Genomic DNA, 24,079 nt, shown 5'->3' on the forward strand with positions numbered 1-24,079 from the left:
ACAAGGTACAAGGACAACCATAAAGAAACACAGGAAGCATGTATCAACTTACATCTCAATCAAAATATTCAGGAGGCTGAAAGTAGAAATATTCTTAAGTTAGCACTGCAACTCAGATCTCTGAGGATTTGGGGAATTTTGTTTCTTGTACAAGAAATCCTACTGTCTACATATCTGTAACTCTAATTCAGCCTATTTACAAGGACCTTAAATACAAACTCTACAAATAAAGTAAAACAGAAGCAATTATAATCAAGGATCAGGGAAATATATAACGTGCTAAAAATTCTGCTAATGACGTGTTTTGAAATGCATTTTGAAAACTATTTCTTTCTAAATGTTAACTCACATTTTATGCAGTGGCAGATAGTAAGTTATTTTTAAAACATCAGGGAACTTCAAAAGAATTCAAACAATGTAAAAACGATTTTAATAATGGTATAAAATAAAATCTTATATTATTATTTTCTTCCATTCTGTTATAAAGAGAATATTCAATTAATAAATAGAGAAACATGAGTCGACTTTCCAAACTGAGACTGTAAGACTGATTTCTTTAATGCCCAGCATAACTATGGCTCAATTGTGAACAGACTGAAGAAAAAAGCAACCAAACAAATGAAAAAAAAATCCTTCTGAAAATACTGAAGAATGTTACCGACAAGCAGAAATCACACAAGAACCTGCAACCATATGCAAGCAGGCATTATTTCAAATTTCACAACTAGAACTGCCCAAGTGCCAGCATTTCTTCCGTAGTGTTGAATGAGACCTAACAAATACTAAGGTGCTTTAAACAACAGCCGCAACAACTTTCAGCATTTATCTCTCTCCACAAGCAAGAACAGCCATAGGAAGGATCAGATTACAGAAAGATAATGTAACTAATAAAACCAGTAACACTTTAAAGTCTAACAGGAAAATACTCTGTATCCTACCTTTAGGAAAAAGCTTTCTAGCATTCAGTAACAGTATTTTTCTATTTGTCTTTCCTTTGCTATTTAATTTCAAGTATGTTAATTTTGGTGGTTTCTTTTTGTTTAGAAAGGTTTAGGACTTTGCACTGCCCATGGAAACGGAATGGAGAGCTACAAACACAACTCTTTGGACTGCCTGTAAAATCAGTTTCTTACCTTTCAGTCACACGCACTTATAACATATTGTTTCTGAAAATATCCATGCATAAAGCTTCCAAGGTTCCTTCTTCAAGCATTGAGAGGACAGGAAATAATAAAGTAAAATGCAATACTGCATTTGGGGTTTAAAAAGCATTCAACATGACCCACGCTAACCGTGCCTTTCCTTCAGAGTTTAATGCACGTAACTTCAGCACAGTCTCACCTTGCATGATACCGTGAATGCCAGGAAGTGCAGGCATTGGACGAAGGAAGGTGTGACGTGGCTGTCTCAGGTTGACTTTCTGTAAACTTGGTTGCGTGCCAGGAGTGAGGCCTGCAGGCTAGGTCATTTCTTCTGAAAAGAGAGAGGAAGAGCGTATGAGTCAAATGCAAACAGTTCAGCAAGGTGACATGAAGCAATAAAACTGTAAAAAAACAGAACAAAACAAAAAACCAAAACTATCAGGGCAGTAGTCACACAGACAGCAAACAAATACAATAACTTCCAGTGACAATGAACTAGATCATGTTCTACATGCATGCCAGTTTTGGAAAGCTAACCAACATTCCTTTAAAATGCTTGAGGCAGTGAAATACCACTATTCTCCAAGGTTTGTGCTACTGTGGGTTTTACTGCAGTTTTTATGTTGGAGGAGAGGCTTTTTTTTTTTTTTTTTTTTTTTTTTTTTTTGAGTGAGTGGCCAAGACAGACAAACACAAGTTTTAGAGTACCTGCAATGTGTACAGAGCTTTAACACCTCGAGCTAATAATGAGCTTCAATTACTCTTTCAGAGCACAACAACAGTATAGTACGGCTTCAGTAAGGTTATTCTATAGCCATGTGCTTATAGAAGATGGTAAGAAGGATTAATGACATTGCTTCATACAAGTTAGTAAGAGAGAGATAACTAATAATTCCAACAATAATTCCATTCCAAGCTCTCAGGGCATGTATTCCAAACCTTTCTGCAAAGCTGTTCTAAGCCCCTCTGCTCCTTTCCTCTGGTCAGGAACTAATATTAGGAGCTTTTATTTCTTTCTACAAGGGCTTTGTAATGCTTCTCAACATTCCTGAAAGAAGCATTCTCCTTCCCCAGTGTTAGACAAGCCTTCTGGATGGGATTCACCTACTTCTGTCTCAGCAAATGCATACCCAGCACAGGCCATTTGTCTAGACTCACTCGATAGCCTTTGGTATAAAACAGAAATTTCCTGAAGAAAATTCATTCCGTCTTTCCCTTTGGATCTTCCTGGGAAAACTGTAAGCTAAAATTTGGATCAGATTTAAGATGACAAATCCCATCCTTCGAAGTCACAGACTGAACCAAAAGCTTACAGGACCTCAACTCTTAAGGTTTTTTTCAATGTACTTACGTATTTCACTTATGTAATTGTGGTTTTTCAAACAGTAATTTATCTAAGTTACAAAATCATTCACAAAGCATAGAAAGTGCTCCCAACTCTCAATTTACGCTCTAGCGGCAGTTCTACGTTTTTTATTCGTCTCTCTTTTTCAAATGTGGGTTATCAGACAGCCACTAGAAAACAAAACCAAAGCTCATTATAAGCCCAGTATCTTCAAAACAGATCCAATTTGACCACATGGTTTTTTGGAGCGCATTCAGGAACATCTGATGAATTCAATGATGAATTGCCTTTCCAAACTCTGCATGCATGGTTATAAAAGGAGAATAATAATTCTACAGGGAAGCTGTAATTTCACTAAGAAGTGTGGCATCATTACTGTCACTAAAAAAAGAAGTAATTGTTTCTGTAAACAAAAGCCTACTCTTCCACACACGACAAAAGAGAAAACAGCTGAGCAGAGCATCAGCATGTTCCTCCTTGGTAGGATATGAAACTAAGAGAGTGAATGGAGAAGACAAAGCATTCTCTGTGAAAACAAGTGAAGATCTTCAGCCACATGGTGCTCAGCTCCACAGTCCTTACATATTCCGAGCATCCCAAGTTTATATTCAGGTATGGGGAACAAGCATTCAATTGTTCAGCTGCACAGAGCATTGAAGGGTTTTCTTTCTCTATTTACTCTGATGTTATTGATATCAGCTAGGCATACTGTAAATGCACATTTAGGCAAGTTCAATATAATTTTCAGGCATCAATTCAGCAAAAAAGCTTGTTATGAGACAATTACTTTAGCACTGTGAACAAAGGAAACACAAGACTAGAAAACTAGGACAACAGAAGCAACGTTTGGATGATGAGGAGACCACAGTTAGGGAAGGAGGACTTCTGCAATGGTTTGCTATGGATTTGGCATGTGGTAGGAGGAAGCCAGTCGGTGGGAAGGAACAAAAGGGATGCACTTGTAAAGCCAGTACTGTACCTCATGGAACTTCTCAAGATCTTCATAAGATAATTTCTCGCCTCATTAACATCATTTTCAGATGGCACTTCCTGTGCTACAATATCCACCACCACTTTCATCTTCCTGAGCAGCCAAGCAAGGGGAGGAACAGACTGGACTGAGTTGTGAATGAGAGGCAAGTCAAGTGGACAAGAACTATTAAGTTCTGCTTCATTTTGGTATCAGTGGACATGTATACTTTTGAGGGTTGTTTTTTTTTTGTTTTTTTTTTTGGACATCATAATTTATTTTTTTTTGGATGAACGGTCTAAAAATACTCGTGGGATACCTGCAGGATACAATCAACTAGACACCTGCTTTTGATGAAGTCTGCAACATGACTAAAAACTAATTTACTAAGCATAATAAACATTGCTTTCTGTTGGACTCACATCATTTAATTACATTTAGTATTTCCTGCACTTCAAGAAACTGCTTTTCTAACAATAAACAGAGCAATATTTGAACACAGATTCCAAACCTCAGCACAAATGAATAGAACTGGAAATAAAAGACTAAAAGCCTGAAAAACAGAGTATTTTGCAGGCAACTGAAGATGCTGGAAGCAGAGCATTTATATTCTAACATAACATCTCTGTTTTAATTCTGAGTGACAGAATGAGATCATCTGAACCTACAACACAGAAAACCTCTAGCATAAATGGAAACATTAATAAAAGCGTTTCACTGACAGGGTACTCCTACCAATAAATTTGCAAAAACTGCTGGAAGGAAAATGCCATTAAGTAGTGAAGAAATGATACGGAGGGAAAAGCAAGTTCTATCAATGATAGGCAGTGCGTTAGAGTCGTATCAATGACATGTGGAGTGCGAATAGTTAAGCAATAAACCTACCTTTCCTATATTGTTCTTCAGAATAAATCTGTCCTTTTTCTACTTACTGTTCGGAAGTCATTAAAACATTCTGAATTTCACAGGGTAGAGAGCTTAGTGGCTTAGATTACAGTAGCAATACTGAATTAAAATGAGGAGAACAAAAAAAAAAAAGAGAAAAAATAAGCTTCTTTGACCAACAATGAAAACCTAATCAAACTGGGCAAGTGTGGGAAAAATAACGAAAGTCAAAAAAGACTTATATAAAATTTTAAAAATTCAGATATTTTTTATTTTCAGTTCATAGAATCATGGAATCACCAAGGTTGATTCAAGACTGGAAAAGACCTCTAAGATCATCCAGTCCAACTGCACACCTATCACCAGTATTTCCCCACTAAACATCTCTTGAACACCTCTAGGAATGGTGAATCTATCACCTTCTCAGGCAGCTCATTCCAGTGCCTGACCACTCTTTCAGACGAGAAATTTTTCTTAACTTTCAATCTGAATCTTGCCTGGTGCAATTTGAGGCATTCCCTCTCACCTATTGCTAGTTGCGTGGGAGAAGAGATCAAACCCCACCTCACCACAAGTTTCTTTTAGGTAGTAATAGAGAGCAGTAAGGTCTCCCCTGAGCCTCCTCTTCTCCTGACTGAACAATCCCAGCTATTTCAAGCTGTTCCCCATAACAGTTGTGCTCCAGACCTCTCACAGCTTCATTGCCCTTCTCTGGACACGCTCCAAAGCCTCAATGTCTTTCTTGTCGTGAGGGACCTAAAACTGAACACAATATTCAAGGTGCAGCCTCACCATGACAGAGTACAGAGAGATGATCAGTTCCCTGCTCAGCTGGCAGCATTATTTCTGATTCAAGTCAGGATGCATGGACCAACATGCCCAGGTCCATTTCTTCCAGTCTTCCAGCCACTCTGCCCCAAGCCTGTAGCATTGCCCGGGGTTGTTGTGGCCAAAGTGCAGGATGTGGCACTTGGTCTTGTTGAACTGCCTCTCAGTTCATTTGAGAATGCACACAAATGCATTTTTGATATTTTCATGAAGCCTGTCTCAGTGCAGAAAGGAAATCAGTCCCTCAGAATGAAGGAATCTGGCTACTCTCCTCCTGGAAGTGATACAACTCAAATTCTGCTCTCCTATTTGCTCACTTTTTTTCTTCTTCCTTTTATTTTCTACAATAATCTTCCTTAAGACATGAAAATGGCATAATGCTCTTCTGTGATCCCAGAACAAATCATATCATTGCTTTTTCTTTTTTTCTTTTTTTTTTTTTTTTTTGATTCTGCAGGTCTTAATGCAGATCAGTAATAATCACTTGTAATTAGGACTTCCATATGTCCAACGAAACTAAAAACAGGCATTGTATGCCAGTATATCTGAATGCAATGGTTTATATTGTTCATCTCTATCAGTTGCACCAGGAAATAAAACCTGGCTAAAATGCTTTTTTTTCCATCGTGATTTTATTTTTATAGGAAGGATGAGTCAGTAGCTTCAGTCAGAAATGAACTACAGCTGCAAAGAACTGACATGCACTGCTCAAGAGTAATTTCCTGAGTTAAAACTGTTGTAGTGATTATATTAAAGTTTCTTAAAAATGTATGTTATGTGGTGTTCAGTCACTTCACTCTTGTTTCTACAGTACATTTTTAGACCCAAGGCTGCAGACTGCTGCAGTTTTGATGGTACAACTTCCCTGCAAGTTCCAGAAATGGCCTCAGCACCAAGATAAAATCACAACCAACAAGTGCCTGACATTCAAGCACTCAATTCAGCTGCATTTTCAAGCAAGATGGGAGCACATTTGGACATGCTACCAAAAGACAGCCACTGCAAGCACTGAATGGCATTGCTCACGAGGTAACCTCTAACTGTTTCACAAACAAACTCAGTCATGCCACAGCTCTTGGTCCCAGGGAAAACAAACCTGTCAAATGTTCTTAGAGTTGCCAGTTACCTGCCCTATGTCAGCTACACAAGAACTCAGTTTTTGGGATCTCCTGCGTGCTTCTTTTTCTGCTTTTTTTTTTTTTTTTTTTTTTTTTTTTTTTTTTTTTTATGTTGACAAATCTTGTGCTCCATGGATTAAAAGACACTAGTAGAGCAACTTACCATGCAATTAAATATGTACATAAGAAAACAGTGCAAACAAACTATCAAATCACTTAATTTATGGGAAAAAAAACATCAGATTTTTTAGTATTCCAAACCCTTAGAGAAAAAAACAGATGCTGAAAACCACCATGAAGATACAGTTACCCACAAGGTTCTCAAATAACAAGAAATAGCAATGTCACCATATTCCATATGAAAGGCACTGAAAATTTTCATTCAATAATCTCATATTAAAGGACCTGGACACACACAATTAAAAAGCTCCTGTAATATATTCTGAAGCAAATGTATCACTGTCTGTCATTCATCAGCAATACAGTTAATGCAAAGCTTATTCCTCACTCTTCTTTCTTCTGTCATACATGCAAAGTCACTTTCTTAGCTTGCCAGTGTACCATGACTTCTCTGTCCAGGTTGATGGCTTTGTACTTCTAATACCTGGTTTTGGCTTTCCCAACCAACCTAGTCCCTGCTAAACCTGACCCACATTTGACTTCTGAATTTGTCTCCTTGCTTGCCTGCTACAGCTGATTCCCTTTTCTCTCCTGTAAAGCTGCCTACTGCCTTTCACTCAGATTCAAATCTTGGATGCCCTAAATCTCTGTTGTCCTGAGACTAGAAATCAGAAATTTTTTTTACTTCTTTTTTTTTTTTTTTCCTTAGTACACTCCATGTCACATCATCCACACAGGAGAATCTTAAATGTCTCTTTCAAAGAAGGATGGTGAGCTTAGGCTTTGTTTGGGTGAGCTGTAGTAGAGACTGCCTAAATCCCCTTACACCATCCTAGCTAAGGCACACAGATCACACCCTCACTTTTATAGATATTGAACTGAAAATGTGCAAAATGCTTCTTCATGGTGAAAAGTATACCAGAAAAACTAATGGTAAATATCAACTTGCTATGTATTCTAAGGCAATGCCTTTTGGAACTACAGCTTCTGAGATTCAGAAAAAAAGCAACAGTACTCCTCTTTCACATATACTCCCTGAATACAGAGAAAGCCTGAATGAGACTTTATTTAGGACAGAATTTGTTGAAAGCTTTAATATTAGGTGTTTTGCAATGATTAAATGTAAATGTTTTAATGCTGCAACTGACCAAGAGCTGCTAAGATGAGATTTAAAAAGCTACTCTACTCTGCCAGCAAGATAGCATTAAAAAGTGATGTAAAAGATGACTCTCTTAATATAAAAACAAACAAAAAAATCTCAATAGCAATTTTAATGTTAGATTACCAGTGCTGCATTGAGATGACACATATGAATCCAAATTACTATTGGAAACACTCAAAATCAAGCTAGGGGTCTTCATTTAAAGACTGCTTTCCTCCATTAGCACATAACCCATCTGCTTGTTAGAGCATACTCTGCTGGAATATTAGCATTTTCTTTATTCTTCCAGGAAAATCCCCTGTGACAGATTTCATTGGAATGGGATGAATCAGTGATGAAAACTTATCAGCCTGGTATAAGAGAAAACTCTCCTCTGGTAGCAGACAGCTGAGCCCTGCTGCGCACATCCCCTGGTCTTCTGACGGCTGGATTAGCCACAGGCTGATCCCAATATCCAACACCGTGCATTTAACACACAAACTGCAGTAGGTGATCAGCTGGGAGAGCAAGCAGCTGGGAATCTCATGGAACACAGAAACCCACGAGTAGGAATCAAAAATAAAGAATTTTTACCTTCACCTGCTTGATGTGCTCAACCCTTTTGAAAGTTAAAGCGATTCTGATGAGAGCAAAAAACTCAAGGAAGTCAGGCTCTGTGAATCCTTCTATCTTGCCAAATATTAAGCTATTCTCCTTCCTGGTTAAAACGTACTGGAAAGACACTATTATTAGAAGAAGACTGCAGCTTAATTAAACAAGCTGCTAACAACACAATAACCATGAAGTAATGAATAAGACTTATTTAAGAGAGCCTACCCAGCTCCTGATGCCTGCACTACAGAAACTCCTCACAGGCCACTTTCATACCCTCATCTCTCACACAGAGAGGGCAGCTCTGCCACTTGTTTGCATGGAAGCAACAGAGATGGCCCTGGCCTGCTGCCACGTGCACCTGCCTCAGCCTTTGCTTCTTTTCCTCTCTCCAACCCAGAGCCCTGCCCAGTGTTCTCCTGCCCAGGTTTAGTTGCAGTGGGCTGTCCCTACATCTCCAGATGCGTAGCCTGTTTTCATTCTGGCAGTCATGCTGGCTTGTTTCACAGATCTACTTGCAGGGTCAGATGGTAAGTTGCAATGATGGAAGATGGCACTGCAGCCACTTAATGACTCAGTAAAAATATATCTATAATATACATCTATAAAATACCTACAATATCTATAATATATCTATTAAAATATATCTATAAAATACAGGAGCTGGCAAAAACTATTAGGGAGATGGTTTAGCCTAGCAGCTAGAGAACTCATCCAGCTCTGCTGTCGTGGACTGAATGACTCAGGTTTGAGTCCATGGTTCTGAATTTTCATTTATGCCTTTTTTTTAAGTTGTGCCATGGGAGGTTCAGGATGGATATTAGGAAATACTTCTCCTCAGGAAGACTGTCAAGGCATTGGAACAGGCTGCCCAGGGAAGTGGTGGAGTCATCATCCCTGGAGATGTTCAAGAAATGAGTGGATGTAGCACTGAGCGACATGGGATGGGTTGGTGGTTGGACTAGATGATCTTAGAGAGAGGTCTTTCCTAACCTCAATGATTCTATGACTCCATGATACTGAACACGTAGTAAATTTAGTCTATCAGTCTACTTAATTATACTAGATGGAAGACCTCAGTTAGGAATAAATTAATGGTTTATCTTTACAATGCTTTCAACATTTATTTGGTGAAGGACGGTTTGCAGGGGTGAATTAACATTAGGCTTCAGAGCAGAATTTCCCAACAACTATGAAATTTCCATGCATCTGCATTCCAAAACACCACGTTATGTACAAGCTAGGAATACTCAACACAGCATGGCTCTAAAAAAAAAACTCTAAAAAAACCCTCTAACCTACATAGCACATATGACATGTGTGGATGTGTGTGTGTTGACTGACTGATGTATGCATGATTAAATAAAATACAAGAAGTCCAGAATGTGCCGCTTTCACTCACAGAATGCTACATCAGTGACAACACTTGCAATCAGAGGAGCCACAGTACAATAAGTGAATTGATGCATGTTGAAATGGGAAGAGAAAACTCAGCTGAAAATCAGAACAACTGGCCCAGCAGCAATCTGTCCTCGCCCTTGAGAAGACTCACTGCTATGGACTCATCAGCACATTCCTCAGCAGCATAGCATCTAGTTAGGTAAGCAGCTTACTGGAAATGACATTTTTTTCAGGTGACAGCAGAGACATTTAAACGATGTGTACTGCATACACACAACATGGACTAAGGATAACTCCATACATTTTCTGCCAATGGATGAGGAAGAGTGTGTGCTCAAAAGTACTCTCTTACTTTAGAAATAGGAAAATAAATCTTTAAGAATACAAACAACCACAGTACTTACAAATTTGGCAAATCTTATTTTCTCAAGAAACGAGCAAGCTTAGAACGATGAAAGGAAGGGAAAGGAAGAAAATACTGTTTTTTTTTTTTTTTTTTTTTTTTTCTAAATTCCTCCTATTTAAGATCCTTAACCTATTGTCAAGCAGTCCCTCTTTATAAGGCCCTGGCATCAAGCCCAATGGTCTCCAGCAATGCCCATCTTTTCCTGCTCCTCCCCTCTGCCCCATCTCCCACCAGTCCTGGGGAGAACCAGCTTCCTCCTTCCTCATGGTCTTCTCCTACTGTCCACAGAGGTACAGAAACCTCTGAGGTTCTTCATCTTCTGCATCTACTGTACCTGGTCTCCAGCTCACTACCCCTTGCTTATTGAGCCTTGGAAGGAAATACAAATTACAGAACTCATTTTTTTTTCCCCGTTTCTACAATACCTTTGTGAATTGAGAAGATGAGCTGCCCACTCTGACATCTCATAATAGCGTACAGCATTGTCTGCTTTAAGAGAAAGTAAGAGAACAACAGATTTATTCCTAAACTCCAACACCCAGTAGGTTGTTCTGCTGTTCATGAATTTACAAGTAACTATCAACTGTAACATGTTTCATTCCATCAAAATCCACAGCACATTTCAGACACAGACAGTCAAGATCATCAGACAAGATGCTCTCCTCAGAAGGAAATCCCTGATTTCACTTAGCTCTCTGTGATCCGGTTCACCTCACCCTATTCACTCCAACAAAGCCTATGTTGCCAGTGAGCCTCTTCCAGCCTATAAATTTAAAAATCAGCATAATGAGCTCCATAACATCAAGCTGGCTTCACCATACAATGATTCTGCATTTCCAAGTATGAAAATGAACCCCAGTATATGTTTTTCTTTCAGGTGGGCATTCTTTATCTTGCTCTGAAACTGTATGTTTCCATACCTGCTAGGCAGCTTGAAAACTTAAGTCAGGTAGTGGATAGCAATGATTCATTTTTAAATGTCTTGTCAAATATTTAACTTGTGCTCCAATTTTCCCGATTCTTCACTCTGGGAAGCTGGATGATACATCCTTCTGAAACTTAGAAGCTACAGACACACGAGGATGGGGCACTAGTAACCCCTAGCCACTTATTCCTATCCGAAACTGATGCAAGCTGGTCAACAACAGCTTCCGTTTTCTTCAGGGAATAAGTAACTCCTCTTATCTGTCTGAAGCTGTTCTGACATTGCAAGACCCACAGTGCCACACCAAGGAATGAACATAGCTCTGTTTCCCATTTCTTGTATTTCTTCATTAGTCCTATAACTCAATTCTCCAACTACATTAGTCAGAGCAATAGGAAAATTCTGGCTTTTCACAGCTATTCTGACACCTCCTCAAGTTTCACATCACATCTTTTCCTCCCAAATAAAATGAAATAAATGGCTTCAGCTCAGCAAGAACTAATAAAAGGGATACCAAAAGTAATACCAGTCAAAAGATCAGCAGGGGAATTTATACAGAATGACAGACTTGTGGCCTAACCTAAGAATTCTCTACCTGAAAGCTTTTTCTAAACCTCAGTTGAAAACGCACACGTAGCAGTGGTATAGAAACACAGAGATTGATGAAACCTCATCTGCATTTTGTGTGGTAAAATTGTTCACAAAATGGAATGGCTAAATCAGACGCGTTGCAGGAATGGCATTTACTGAGACAAATATTTAAAACAATAACACAGATTTCCATTACCAATGATACTGTCTTTCAGCTCAGAGAAGTCAGTGGAATAAAAATCAAAAGTATCTCGAGAGGCTCAACATGAAGCCTTTTTGCTCATCTGTTTAAGAGCTTGCATTTGTTAACTATTCCAGATTTGTGCCCAAGTTTACTCTCACAACAACCAAGCTTCTCAAACGATCTTTCAAATAAACTCCACACCACACAGCATCCGAGACTCATTGAACCCAGCTTAGCCACAACTGAGACAAACGATGAGTGCAACACTGTTGAAAAAATTACAATATATCCCACACTAATAAATAACTGAATAAGTTTTGGGTTTTTTTCTGCAGAAAGCGTCACTCCAGGCATTTTGGTCTCAGAAGGGCAATGGAGATTTGAAATGAAAAAACTGCTGTGCTAAAGAATAAAAAAAAACACAAATAGGAAAACCACTTCTGCAGGACTCCTTCTAGACTACATATAGTAAACATTTATAATACTTCCATTGGATATGGTATTTGGAGATAGCTATGCAACTGTAAATCACTAAGAAATATATGGCAGTACTTTTAAAAAGGGATTTTTACTGCCATAATAACTATTTTCAGATTAAAACAGACGTTAGACCAAAGTCTTGGCAGATTAGAGCGCTCATAAATTTGGGCATGCAGTCTCAGCTGCCCTAACATGTTGGAAACCTGAGGCATGAGATAGTTAGAGTTGCACAACCTTCTGGGTTAATCTCTCCTTCCTTATGTCCCACGTGTGGCTCAGATTTCACGTTGAGAAGCTAATTGTTCAATTCCAAGGTATATCCTCTTCCTGTCTTCAATGGATAACTGCAGCCATATCAGCATTATAACAAGAAGCAGGACAATTTGAAACACTTATCCATTTATGATTTCTCCATTGGCAGAAGACAGGTTTATTACTGTAGCTTCTTGAGCTACCAGCTCCTCCTGCCTATGTGTATATTAATCTGGGCCCAGTTTCTTCAACATTTTGTGCAGACACTCTTAAGTGAAGTAGAGGGGCTCTGCCTGAGGAAGGTAGGGCCACCACTGCCATCCCTGAGGGCAGAGGGCAGCTGCAAGGAATGGGCTGAAAGCAACTGGCATTTCTGCTAAGGCTGCTCAACATTCTGCTTCATCTCTTCATCTTCATTCTGTCAGGAACAGAGCTGGCCTCCAGCTTCAGCCCTCCCTGCTACAGGACAGTGCAGGTAAGGACACGGTGGTTAGGCAAGACTAAAATCCAGCTGATGGCCACAGAAGTAAGAATGGGTAAGCACAACTCTTTTCACACATCACCTTTTTTGGATGAGTATCTGAGTCACCCAGACAAAGGGGTGCTCTTTCTTCTATGGCTCTGGTGAAGAAGCATCCAGCAGCTGTGCTTGAAGATGGATCCCTTTGCTATCCTGCACACAGTGCTGTACTTCCAGGATTACTGAATTCTCCATGTGTCCACCCACCCAAAACTTCCTTCCTGTCACACGCATAAACTGAGCAGTATGTCTGAAACCTGAAAACAGCGTGTTTGAGCCCTCCACTCCTCTCAGTAACCAGATGCCGTTCAAAAAATTCAGGCACCAACTATGACCAAATGCAGTAAATGTGAAAACATTGATCTGGCAGTACTTCTGCCAAAGCACCATCCATTACAGCTACCTTACTATGCACTGCCCCAGGACGGCAATGGTGGATGCAGACAAGTTGCCAGTCTGAGCTGCTGGTCTGAGTAAGGAACCAATCTGAGTATGAACACGCTCAAGACATCAGTAAATTTATGCTGATCAAAACCCCCAAATCCTACTTAATCTATTAAAGACAATGCAATTTCCCATGATTTGGATGCCTGAGGAATACAGACAAGCCTTGTACTGAACAGTCATATGGCAACCTTAAAACATTTAAAACCCATTAGAATTGAAGTTTGAAAGTTATCAGAAAACTCTGATTTCTGATTTCCTGGAGCAGGGCTGATATCGTTTAGTGGGTAACACTCTTGCAGACTTTGAGGCTTATTTTGCAGAAACAGAATGTGCCAAGATATGCACCCAATTTAGCATCATTAGATTTGAAAGCTGAGTTAAATAATTTCATAGCAAAATAAAAGCCATTTTCCAAGCAAGCCTGGAAACAGAATCACCTCACTGCAATAACAACACAAATCTTCAATAAATTATTCCTCTTCTACCCCACCTTACACTACCCCTTCAGATCTCAGTCTTCAGTCACCCTCTTACCACTACATTTTACAAGAGAGTCAAACTGGCAAAAATAAAACTAAAAAAACCTGCAGTTGGAACACCTGTTTGAGTACAAAGAGCCCAAATTAGAACCCACATTCATGATTTTCCAAGGCCACATCGGTTACAGTGGATGATGAAATATAGAATAGAAAAAAAAAGCTGTAACTAATACTTGTAATTACTCCTACTGCCAAAAACTGTATTGAAAAGCAGCAACAAGGCTTATCATCATCCCTTTACAATGACTGAGTAATTTACTAACTGAATTCATCTGCACACTTCTGCATAAACCAAGGTACGGATTCTGATGCAAGGTATTTGTGGAAAACCTCACAATAAATAATGATTCTGTATCCATTTCTCAAGTCGTGACTGCATCACCATTTTTAAATCCGGAGTGGAGAATATGCCTTTTTCTGTAAGTGACTTCTCAGCTGTTAGCATTTTTTACACTTGATTTACCCTCCTTTTGCTGGAAAACAAAACTAGGTTGTAATAATGGTGTAAAGGCAGTATAAACTTCCCCAATTGAGCTTTAAGCAGCCTCAAAGAACAGAAAAGATGTCTTTGATATATAACAACATTCACTGAAGAAGGAGACACAATGAATACCACATACATTCTCCAAGTGATTAAAGAAAGTTCAATATTTTATAGCTTCACCTGAAGTTCAGTGGGGTTAGCAGAAATGTGTGATGTGTTTTTACGTGCCAATCTCTACCATGCATTATCATGCCTTAATATAAAACAACAAGAACCAACAGAAGTAGACCCTAATTCTGCTGGGGTCACTCCCCACAGATGCAAAGGGCAGTTTCTGCCTGAGCAATTCATGCTGGAGGAAGCTCCATTAGCCCCACGAGATTAACGATTTTTCTAATGGAGCTGTCTGGTCACCACTAAGCAGATAGAGACAGAAACACACCCTGAGCTCCTGCTCTGGCACCCCACCTTCACAGCATATGTTCTTTAAGAGCAGGAAGCAGTGACAGTCCTGGGAGCAATAACAAAACCCCCCTCTGTCAAATTTATCATTTAACAGCTCTCTTCCCCAAAACTGCAGAATTATGTTCACATTTTTTTTTTTTTCCAGTGTTGCTCGCTATCACACGCATTTCTACCTGAAAAGAAATCTCACAACCCTTTCTTTAGATGTGCAGGCAGAATACAAAAACAACTACTCTGATCTCACGCCATGTACATGCACTCTAATTTCCTCCTGCACTGTACCGTAAAAATCCTGTGCATCCCTATGTGACCTCGACTCAAGCTATGCCCATAGCTGACAATATACAGCCAGGGAAATTTTTTCCATTGGATTTGCTTTCCACATCAGTGAAAGCTGCAGACTGAACAACTCTCTAGCCTTAACACTTCAGGTTTCCACAGGAGACTAACTGCCACTCTGCTTGTCATGATTATCAGTACTTGCAAATAGGGATGAATAGAGCAGTTCAAGAAGATGGGCTGCAGACCTCTTAGATTCTGAAGTAGCAGCCACAAACCAGCCTCAGCGTGTGGCCTCACTGCGTGTCGAGTGGTTCTGCTCAATGACAAGGAACACAGAGACACTGGGTCTGTCAGAAACAGAAGGCAAACGGGCAAAGAGACAACAAAAGGCTCCTCTCAGAGTTACCTCTCCTCTTCTGCACCTGTCCAGTCCACTTCAGCGATCCCACCGCAGAATTTTAATCAGGCACAATCAAGGCAATGCAGCGTTGCTTCTCCTCTTTCCACATAGCAAACAAGCCACAGAAAAACAACCGAGGTGCACCCCAAGCACTTGCATTCCCCAGGTTCGATCACCAGCTGCAGTGCTGGAGAACTCTGGAGCTCCATTTCTGCCAGCCCTGCAGAGCTCTGTCCCCTGGTACCTACCCACAGCCCTGACTCAGGCAGCGGCTTCTCCTGAGGCCCCAAGTACAGCTCCCAGCCCTGTGAGCCTGCCTCACATGGCACATGAGGGTGCACGCCTGGGCCCCAGCTCCCAGCCAAAGCAGAGCAGAGCCAGGACCCCTGCCACCCTCCAGACAAAGACTGTCCTCCTCTCCTCCTCCTCCTGCACTAATCCATGCCGCTGCGTCAGCTTAGGGGTTATAATTAGATTTGTGAAGGAGCCTTGCTGCCACTCCACGCCAAGGGGCCGCAGCAGTTTTGGTTAGTCACACCGGGGATTCCACCAGATAGGTCCTGGTATGCACTGCCTGCCCTGCTCATCTGGGAAAGCTGAGGAAGGATGGGAAATCAATCCAGGGGACTCCTAGGGGAGCAGGAAGGCAGGGCAATTTCCACTGTTAAATGGCAGTGGTGCTTGAAATGGCACTTGGAAAGTGTGTTCAGATTTTACCATTTAAACTGTCTCTTTCAGTTTCCCCTCCCTTTGCTTTTGCAATCTTCAAAGCAAATGCACAAGCTAATGGCCCCAGCTGGGACACTGCACTGTAAAGAAGTTACCATTCACCTAGGACATTACGAATCTGTTCATGCAGCAAAGCTAGAAGAAATCTCCAGAGCATCTGGACCTTTTAAGATCCTATGGCTTTTCAGCAGCATCTATGTCACATTCTTCCTATAAAACTTCCTTTATGTTAAAACCAGTCAGCCAGTCCGCTCAGCGAGCAACGCTGCCCCAGAGGGAGAAGCAGCCAGTGATATCCCTAGAAATTAATAACCTAAATATGCAGAAAGGCACTGGGAATCATCTCTGCCGATGGAGAAGAGTAATAGCTAAGTCTTCCCATTCCAAAGGGAGACTTACTATAAAAATTCTGAGGAACTCTTCCAAAGGATAATCTATTCACGCCTTTTGAAAACAGCAACCTAATTCCATATTCACACTCCTATTCCCCTGTAACTGGCCAGATTTATATGTAGAAGCTTGTTATGGCTGCTGACAACCACCATATCTGAGGATGTAGTAAGAGGCTGCACTAAGGTTATTTGGGGGAAGGTTAAAAAATACATTTATTTCTACTGTGCCCTTAAGGACCAGTCCAGGAGGAGGAGAAATGTTCTTCTTACACACTGGAATGTGCTCAGACTAGGTTTTCCACAGGTTCATGTAGGACCATGCATTTGTATTGGTTCTGTGCAATAACATACCAGTGATTGCCACATGAAACTTGCTTCACCACAGCATTCTTAACCAATTGCTGGACCCACTTCCTAAGTATGCAAAACAAACTGCTTTCTACAGGTCACAGGAAAATGTGCTTATAATTGCAAGTGAAATGCTGGAAGTACCACTGCTTTCCCTAAGTCCCCAAATTTATGAAAGAGTAGAAGGTGGTCAAAAGGACAAGAAGTAATGTTATTTTATGAAAGAGTATCTGTATTTCAGTCAGAATTCTAGTTAAAACAGCATATGGCAGAATTACACAGATGCAAAATTGTCCTGTAGCTCCAACTGTGGGAACTTGCTGAAAATTAGATGGTGTACAGCTAAAACTTTCTCAGCCAGATTGCAATATTCTATCTAAAAATGACTTCATATTATATAAAGGTGAAGGTATTACATTCTCACAGATGTTAAAGCTATTACACTGAGTTGTTCTTGTGAGTTACCTGAATGACAGTAAGTTAGCATGATCCCTTGCTTATCAACATTAATACACTTGCATACCCACTGAATTCAGAAACAGACTTTCATTTCGTGGGTCACTTTTCCAACATTGCTTCTAAAAGTATAAAACCTACATTATTATTATTATTATTATTATTATAATACTATCATGTGCACAAGGATATGCAGTGACAAATACTATTCTCTACTTGGCGACTACTCAGCAAAAGAAAAAAGAAAAGTCATGCAGAAAAAGGGATTGTTTCTGGAATTTCCAGCAAGAGGTCCATCTTCACTCAACTTAGAAGAATAATAAATTGCATACTGTGAGTACTATTGAATGCACTATCTGAAGAGTTAATAGTATTAGAATTCCATTGCTACAGTGTCAAAAAGAGGAAAGAAAGTGATAAAAAAGGAAGCGTCCCCACAACGTTAATGTTAAAGGAAAACCTCACCCCCTAAACATAGCTAGCTAATAGGATTTTTAATTTGGCTTTCAAAGGCTTTTTTTTTTTTTTTTCTCTCCACAGAAATGCCATGCACAAAGATTTAAGCATACTGAAGAACTGAGACTTTTCAGTATTTTGAAGTGAAATGACCTCTCACTCAAGGCTTCTCAGCCGTGAACCCGCTCCTCTCCAAGAGAGGAGTGCTAAGTAAGTACTCTGGGATCAATTTTTCAGTTGTAGAAGGAAATGGAGTCTACAGCCAATTTCACACACTCAGTATTAATTCTGGCATGACAATACAATTTTGACCCTGGCTTTGTAATCATGGTATTCAGTTTACACAGTAACAGATTACACTTTTCATTAAAAACTACCTTTTTCTTAAGACTGGAAACAAGATTCCTAACTTAATAAAAATTCCTGCATGCCACGATCTGAGCTTCTAGAAAGCTTGAGCTCCTTACTGAGAATTAAGATCCTTTTAACTTGAAAACAGAACAGGCCAAGAATTAACTCCAACTTTACTGTCATCCCCAGAACTAGAAAACAGTGATTCATTCTAAAAAATCTTTACCAGGAACACACTTATCAGTTTTGCTGATAAAGGTTTCTCAGATGCATATTTTGCTTGTTTTAGCAAACAAAATTATGGCAGGTGTTCTGTTTATCACGGGGAGCAGAGGCACAGACCAAGCAGCGCCGGCTTTCCAGTGCGTTGCTGATGGTGGCTGTCCCAGTCTCTCGGCTGCCTGATTGTGGCTATCTACATGAAGTTCACTTCCCACTAACCTCTTGACCACCTTTCCTCACATATATAGCTTGCCACTAAAAACACAAAGACAAAAAACATTTTAAAACCTGAACAGGCAGTAGGCATACTCCTCCTTTGAGATCTCTTGGGTAAGCACATTACAGATGCTTCGCTCTAGATTGACTTTCCTGCATCATTAAAATATACATTATCCTATTTAATTTAGGAGCTCTTATCCAAAAGAGATCATATCCTAAGGAAGAAATTTCTAACTTAACACATTCATCGTTAAAATGCCTTTTAAATTGTTTCATGAAAACAGCCACAAGAGAGCGCTAATGGCAAAGAATTAAACGATGGGAGAATAAGGACTTACACCTATTCAGAAAATAAAAATAACTGTTGTTGTGGGCAGGCAGTCTTATCTGAACATTTAAGTTCTCAGACACTTAACTGCTACAGGCACAATCTTCAGAAGCCAAGATTCTAGGTGTCTTAGCTCTTGAATGTTGACTCTGAGACACATCCATTGCTGCTCGTTTTCAAAGGGAGATTACTCAGCAGTTTTTTTCACGTTACGCACCTTTAAAAGGGCTCACTTAATCTGTGACTCCTGAAATTAACCTATTCTCTGATATCTCCATATGTTTTCACTGAACATTTCTATCTCACTAAAACTCAGAGCAATGAGCTAAAACATCAAAACTGTGTTTGTGGTTTTGCTTTTTTGGTCTCTATGCCCCGACTAGCTGAATATCTCGTACTCCTTTTCTTAGTTGCCTTTCCAAGAAAAGCACTGATAAATTCTAACCACACTCACAAACAAAAACAGTCAGCTTACATTTCTGGAAGCAGCAAATGGAATGGCAGCATTTTTTTCCACGCAAAGTAAGAGGAGTTCCTGTTTTCATATTTTCAGCTCCTACTATCTTATCATAAAAGGAAATGACTTACAACGTTTCCCTAAAAAAACTGACCAAAAATTTGAGAACATAAAAATAAAATAAAACTGTGCTTAGCTTATGGACTTCTGGTGGAAGTGAGAGGGTTACAAAGAAAGTGAAGGAGTAATAAAATTTGTATATTGTTACTGAGCTGTCTTTAAATGGAAAACTGAACCAGTATTTTGACAGAAAAGTTACTGACGTATTTTTATGATACAGATATCTATCCCAAACCTTAACATTTCAGCAGAGACTCATATCCTACCTTATAACACGTATTCACACCTCCTAAACTCACACAAAGACTAACGTAATTGCTCTTGACTACAACAAGATTACATGTAGCATTGCTCTTTGCTTTCTCCTCTGCATTTGTGGGGTAGCCAATCCACCTGAACCCTGGCCTACTAGTCACCACGTCTGAAAATGGAGCAAAGAAGCCATGCTGGAAGGAGAATTATCTTGTTGCAGCAGAGAAGAGTAGCTTTTTGTCTTTCCCACGGCCTAGGAAGTTGCACTTAACACAAAAAGAATCTGAAGTGATATGTAAAATCCTCTGCTTCAAACTGTGAGAACAAATAAACACAAATACATTATCAAGTCTTACTGCCCTTAGAAATAATGGGAGTTCAGTCATTAACTTGGGCAAATCGGGATTTAACCACCATAGTTTCCTTCAGCCTTTTTCGTACCTCAGCCCAACTGTACAGGCTTGAGCAGGATGGAACAGCAATTTCATTTCTAAGACAGACATACACTGCTGACAATGAGGTATTAAGCTGTATGAGGTAAGAAATCAATCTTCCTGCCTGGTAAATTCACAATAGACTACTATGATACAGCTTTCATATTGTGGAACTGTTTCTCCTAACTCTATCTTGGGGAACTAGACAGGCACAACTGAGATGAGATAAAAATGTTGATCATAGGATTTATATTATATTACATAAATACTTTTTTGTCATTATTTTGTGTATAGTCTGCTACCTTTTGATTTCTTGATAGTATTGAACTCCTGAAGCCATTATTTCACCTCAGTTTTTGCCATGATTTACCAGAATTCCTCCAAAACATAATAAAATATTTTTTTAGTAAGTCTTTATCATCTAGAAACATCTAAAATGCTTCACGTACTGAATAATTGGCTCCAAATGCTGCTTCAAGTTGGGTTTACATTCAAATATTTCGGAAATTATCATGCTATGTAAGCAAGGGGCTGAAGAAATTAACCTTTAACGTGAATACAAAAAAAGGCTTCGTGCACCAGTAATGCTGAAGAAAAATGCAGCCTCTCACAGGGCAAGCAGCAGCAAAAGCAGAAGGAATCAAAATGCACTGGGAATTTCCAATTCTCTGCCTGTGACCAAGGTGAAAGAGCAGGAGCCAGAAGCAGGCAGCACAGCAGCCTTTGGACTTCACTCTTCACCAACGCCTTTGTCCAAGACAGAGTTAGAAACAACAATGTGCAGCCAACTGTACCAGACCAACCTGGTGCCCTCAGCAAGAAGGAACTTGTCAGCTCCTTGGAGCATGTGACCATGGAAACTCTGCTTTGCTCATGGCCAGAAGGCATGGCTATGTGTTGCCTCGGAGCTGCTTACCACAATGAGCTTACAGTTCTATGGCTAGCTTACATGAACGGAACTTCCTTACAAACCACATTCCCAATATCGGCGTTTCTATGTAGATGTGGTGCTTTCCCACACTAGTTTCAGCTATGATTTACCTAACCATGTCCAAGGTTATCCAAAAAATGGGAGCGGGGAAGGAGAGTTCCTCCATTCCCAGTGCATTTTAAGAGACAGAGCGACCTCAGTTTGTCTCATTCCTGGTTGAAACCTTCTGGCCACACAATGCAAATTAATGAATCTCCACAAAGAACAATGCCACAAGCTAGGATGCTTCAGGTTTTATGTGGGAAAGGTATTTTGCTCAGACATGCTCTAGGCCAGATCATACTTTGAAGACATTCCCATCTCTTTTTCTTCCCCATCAGATGTCATGCCCCAGCTTGGCTCCCTGCCTGCCAGCAAGGCTACTGCATGAGCCAGACCAGTGAATGCATCTTGATCTGAATTGCAACTCAGCCAAAATTCCCCCAAGCCCCTACTTTGCAATGGAGCAAAAGTATATGGGACACGTAGCTCAACATTACAGTGCTGCAGCTATGCCTCTGTAAGAGACCTTGCTGTGCCAGGTAAACCAGTAGTATGAAAATTCAGCAACCATGACCATAAAATAATGGTGTCTTGTTTAGGAGACAAGATGAAACTTTGTTCAGTAATTCAGTAGCTGAAGATACAATACTCCTGTATTTTTGCCCTTCTTTTAAGTATTCATATTTCTGGAGTTAGGAGTTGGACCCAGAACTTTTAAAGAAATCTTTTATGATCTTTGAAAATTCAAGGGTGTTACGTGTAGTTACACCACCAAGTACAGCACAAAATCTCTACACTTAACATGGTAGGCTACCTGACATGAAAACATGTAAGCATCCAGATTTTCAATGTAGTCAGTCCTTTACCTTCAGGAAGTGAAATATGTAATCTAAAATCCAAATAGCACAAGGAGAACTTCAACATACTGGAACAGAAGCATTACTGCCCCACTGAACTTGTGCACATACACGTCAAAGATCTTAACTAGGATTTAAAAAAAACAAGAAAGCAACACAAACCAACCAAACCTCTTAAGTGCTTAAAAGCAACCCCAAACAATTAAATATTTCAAAAAGCATGTAACATACATAGAAGCATTCGCTTCAAATGGAAAGATTCCTGAAACAGAAAACGACTCATTTAGTCTTTCATGGACAGGGTTATGACTGTTACAGTCAGGAGACAGAAGAGATGTAGAGTATTTGCTGCTATCCAGCACAGTTAAATTCTGTGTGCCCAAGTGAAAGTATTATGTGAAATTAAGTATTATGTGAAATTAAGACCCACAAATTTTTGAATGTGCACCTGCTTCCCCCTCTTACCCAAGGGGCTACATACTGCAGTCTACCACTTAAACTGGAATTCACCTGGGGAAAGTAGTGTTAAGAACAAATTTGCTGTTATATATTTCTGGTTAAATCCTGTAAGCACTTGTATACTTCATCTTCAGTATGGTGAGCACTCTCACTAAAGTCGATGGGACTACTCATGCTCAGAATTAACTATTTCAACAAGTGCTTGCAGGACTGAAGGAAGAAAAAAAGCATTTGTGACTCAGAGGTTATTACTGGTGGATACATATTCCATTCCACAAAATAAGTAGTATTACCCAATTCTGGTAACTGCATTACAAAACTGAGTATCATTGGCACAAGTAACTTTTGGAGCAAGTGTATTAGAACTATACAGGATTCCCTTAACCCCAAAAATAAATTTCTATGTCTTTTCTACTACTCCAAACATCTCCCTGATGGAGATGACTTAGTAAAATATGGCGATGTTTGTCATATTTTTGGCTTTCTATTATTCAAGCTTGACAGTGATTTTTTTCATATTTGTGAAGAATGAGATTATGCAAGTCACCACAACATAAAAACATGTCAGTCACAACATATGTATCAAGAGAGTCCTGACAGTTGTACAAGGCAAACATTCAAAAACACTAAACAATGATTTGCTCTTTAAACCAGGGACAACACCTCCAATCCGAGGAACTAAAGCTTATGTTCACTTACAGTGTCAACCAGTATGTCACTAACAAATCATGTTAAGACAACTGAGAAACTAATCAGCCAAAAAATTAAGAAATAAAAGCGCTTTTTGGCTAAACATCCCACCAAAGAGACAGTTGGCATGGGAAACACCCAAATACCTGAGTGCAACTGCTAGGATGGAGGTGAAGGGAACACAGATTTGTACCATTTCTGCGTATATGTAATTAAGTAACTGTGCCAACAGTTAGACAAGGAGGTGAAATGGTCCTCATCAGGAGGCTTTCAACGTATAATTTGTTGAAAACATGAAGGTGCATGTACATTCTATTCTCACGTCCTTGCCTTACTGTCAGCAGTGCAGGGTCAGGCAGTTGGAGAAGTGGGAGAAGGGTGATGGCAGCCTGGCCAGCCCCAGGCCTGCCCACACAGCCAGCCATGAACACGCTGGAGCATGAGAGGGGCTCCTTGCCAGCTCCTCCACAGTGTCCTGCTGAGTACACAAAGTGCACAGAGGTTTATTCTGCTGTTACTCGGAGCTCCTTTACGGGAAAGCCCTGATACCAACCCCTTCATATTCACAGGAAGTGTGTCTGAGAGAGGCTTATTATGCACTGTGCCACTGAAAGGGCAAGTTTCCTTTGCACTCATCTCGTTTCTGCCTCCACCTCTTCAACCTTGGTAACTTGCTGGCAGCAGAACAGGAGACACTAGAAAACACAGCCCTGAGCTGGAGACTGGGGCAGGAATGCATCCTGCTGCACAACCTGACATGTATATCTTGCTCCTCGTTCAATCACAAGAAGAAAAAAAT

At 39.9% G+C, this 24,079-nt stretch overlaps 1 protein-coding gene across 3 annotated transcripts in view; it reads right to left on the bottom strand.

Annotated features, from left to right (window-relative positions):
- SHROOM2 (shroom family member 2) overlaps window positions 1-24,079 on the bottom strand; it is a 122,667-nt gene that overhangs the window by 46,610 nt on the left and 51,978 nt on the right. Inside the window, exon 3 of one of the 3 annotated variants that reach the window (XM_052705658.1) lies at window positions 1,342-1,470. In XM_052705658.1, coding sequence (XP_052561618.1) covers window positions 1,342-1,470 — 129 coding nt within the window. Of the gene's footprint in view, window positions 1-1,133; window positions 1,307-1,341; window positions 1,474-24,079 lie in introns of those variants that run through there. The other 2 variants (XM_052705657.1, XM_052705659.1) reach the window with 2 other exon arrangements.

This window comes from Tympanuchus pallidicinctus, unplaced genomic scaffold (genome assembly GCF_026119805.1).
Source record: "Tympanuchus pallidicinctus isolate F22 unplaced genomic scaffold, pur_lepc_1.0 scaffold6, whole genome shotgun sequence".
Lineage (NCBI taxonomy): Eukaryota > Metazoa > Chordata > Aves > Galliformes > Phasianidae > Tympanuchus > Tympanuchus pallidicinctus.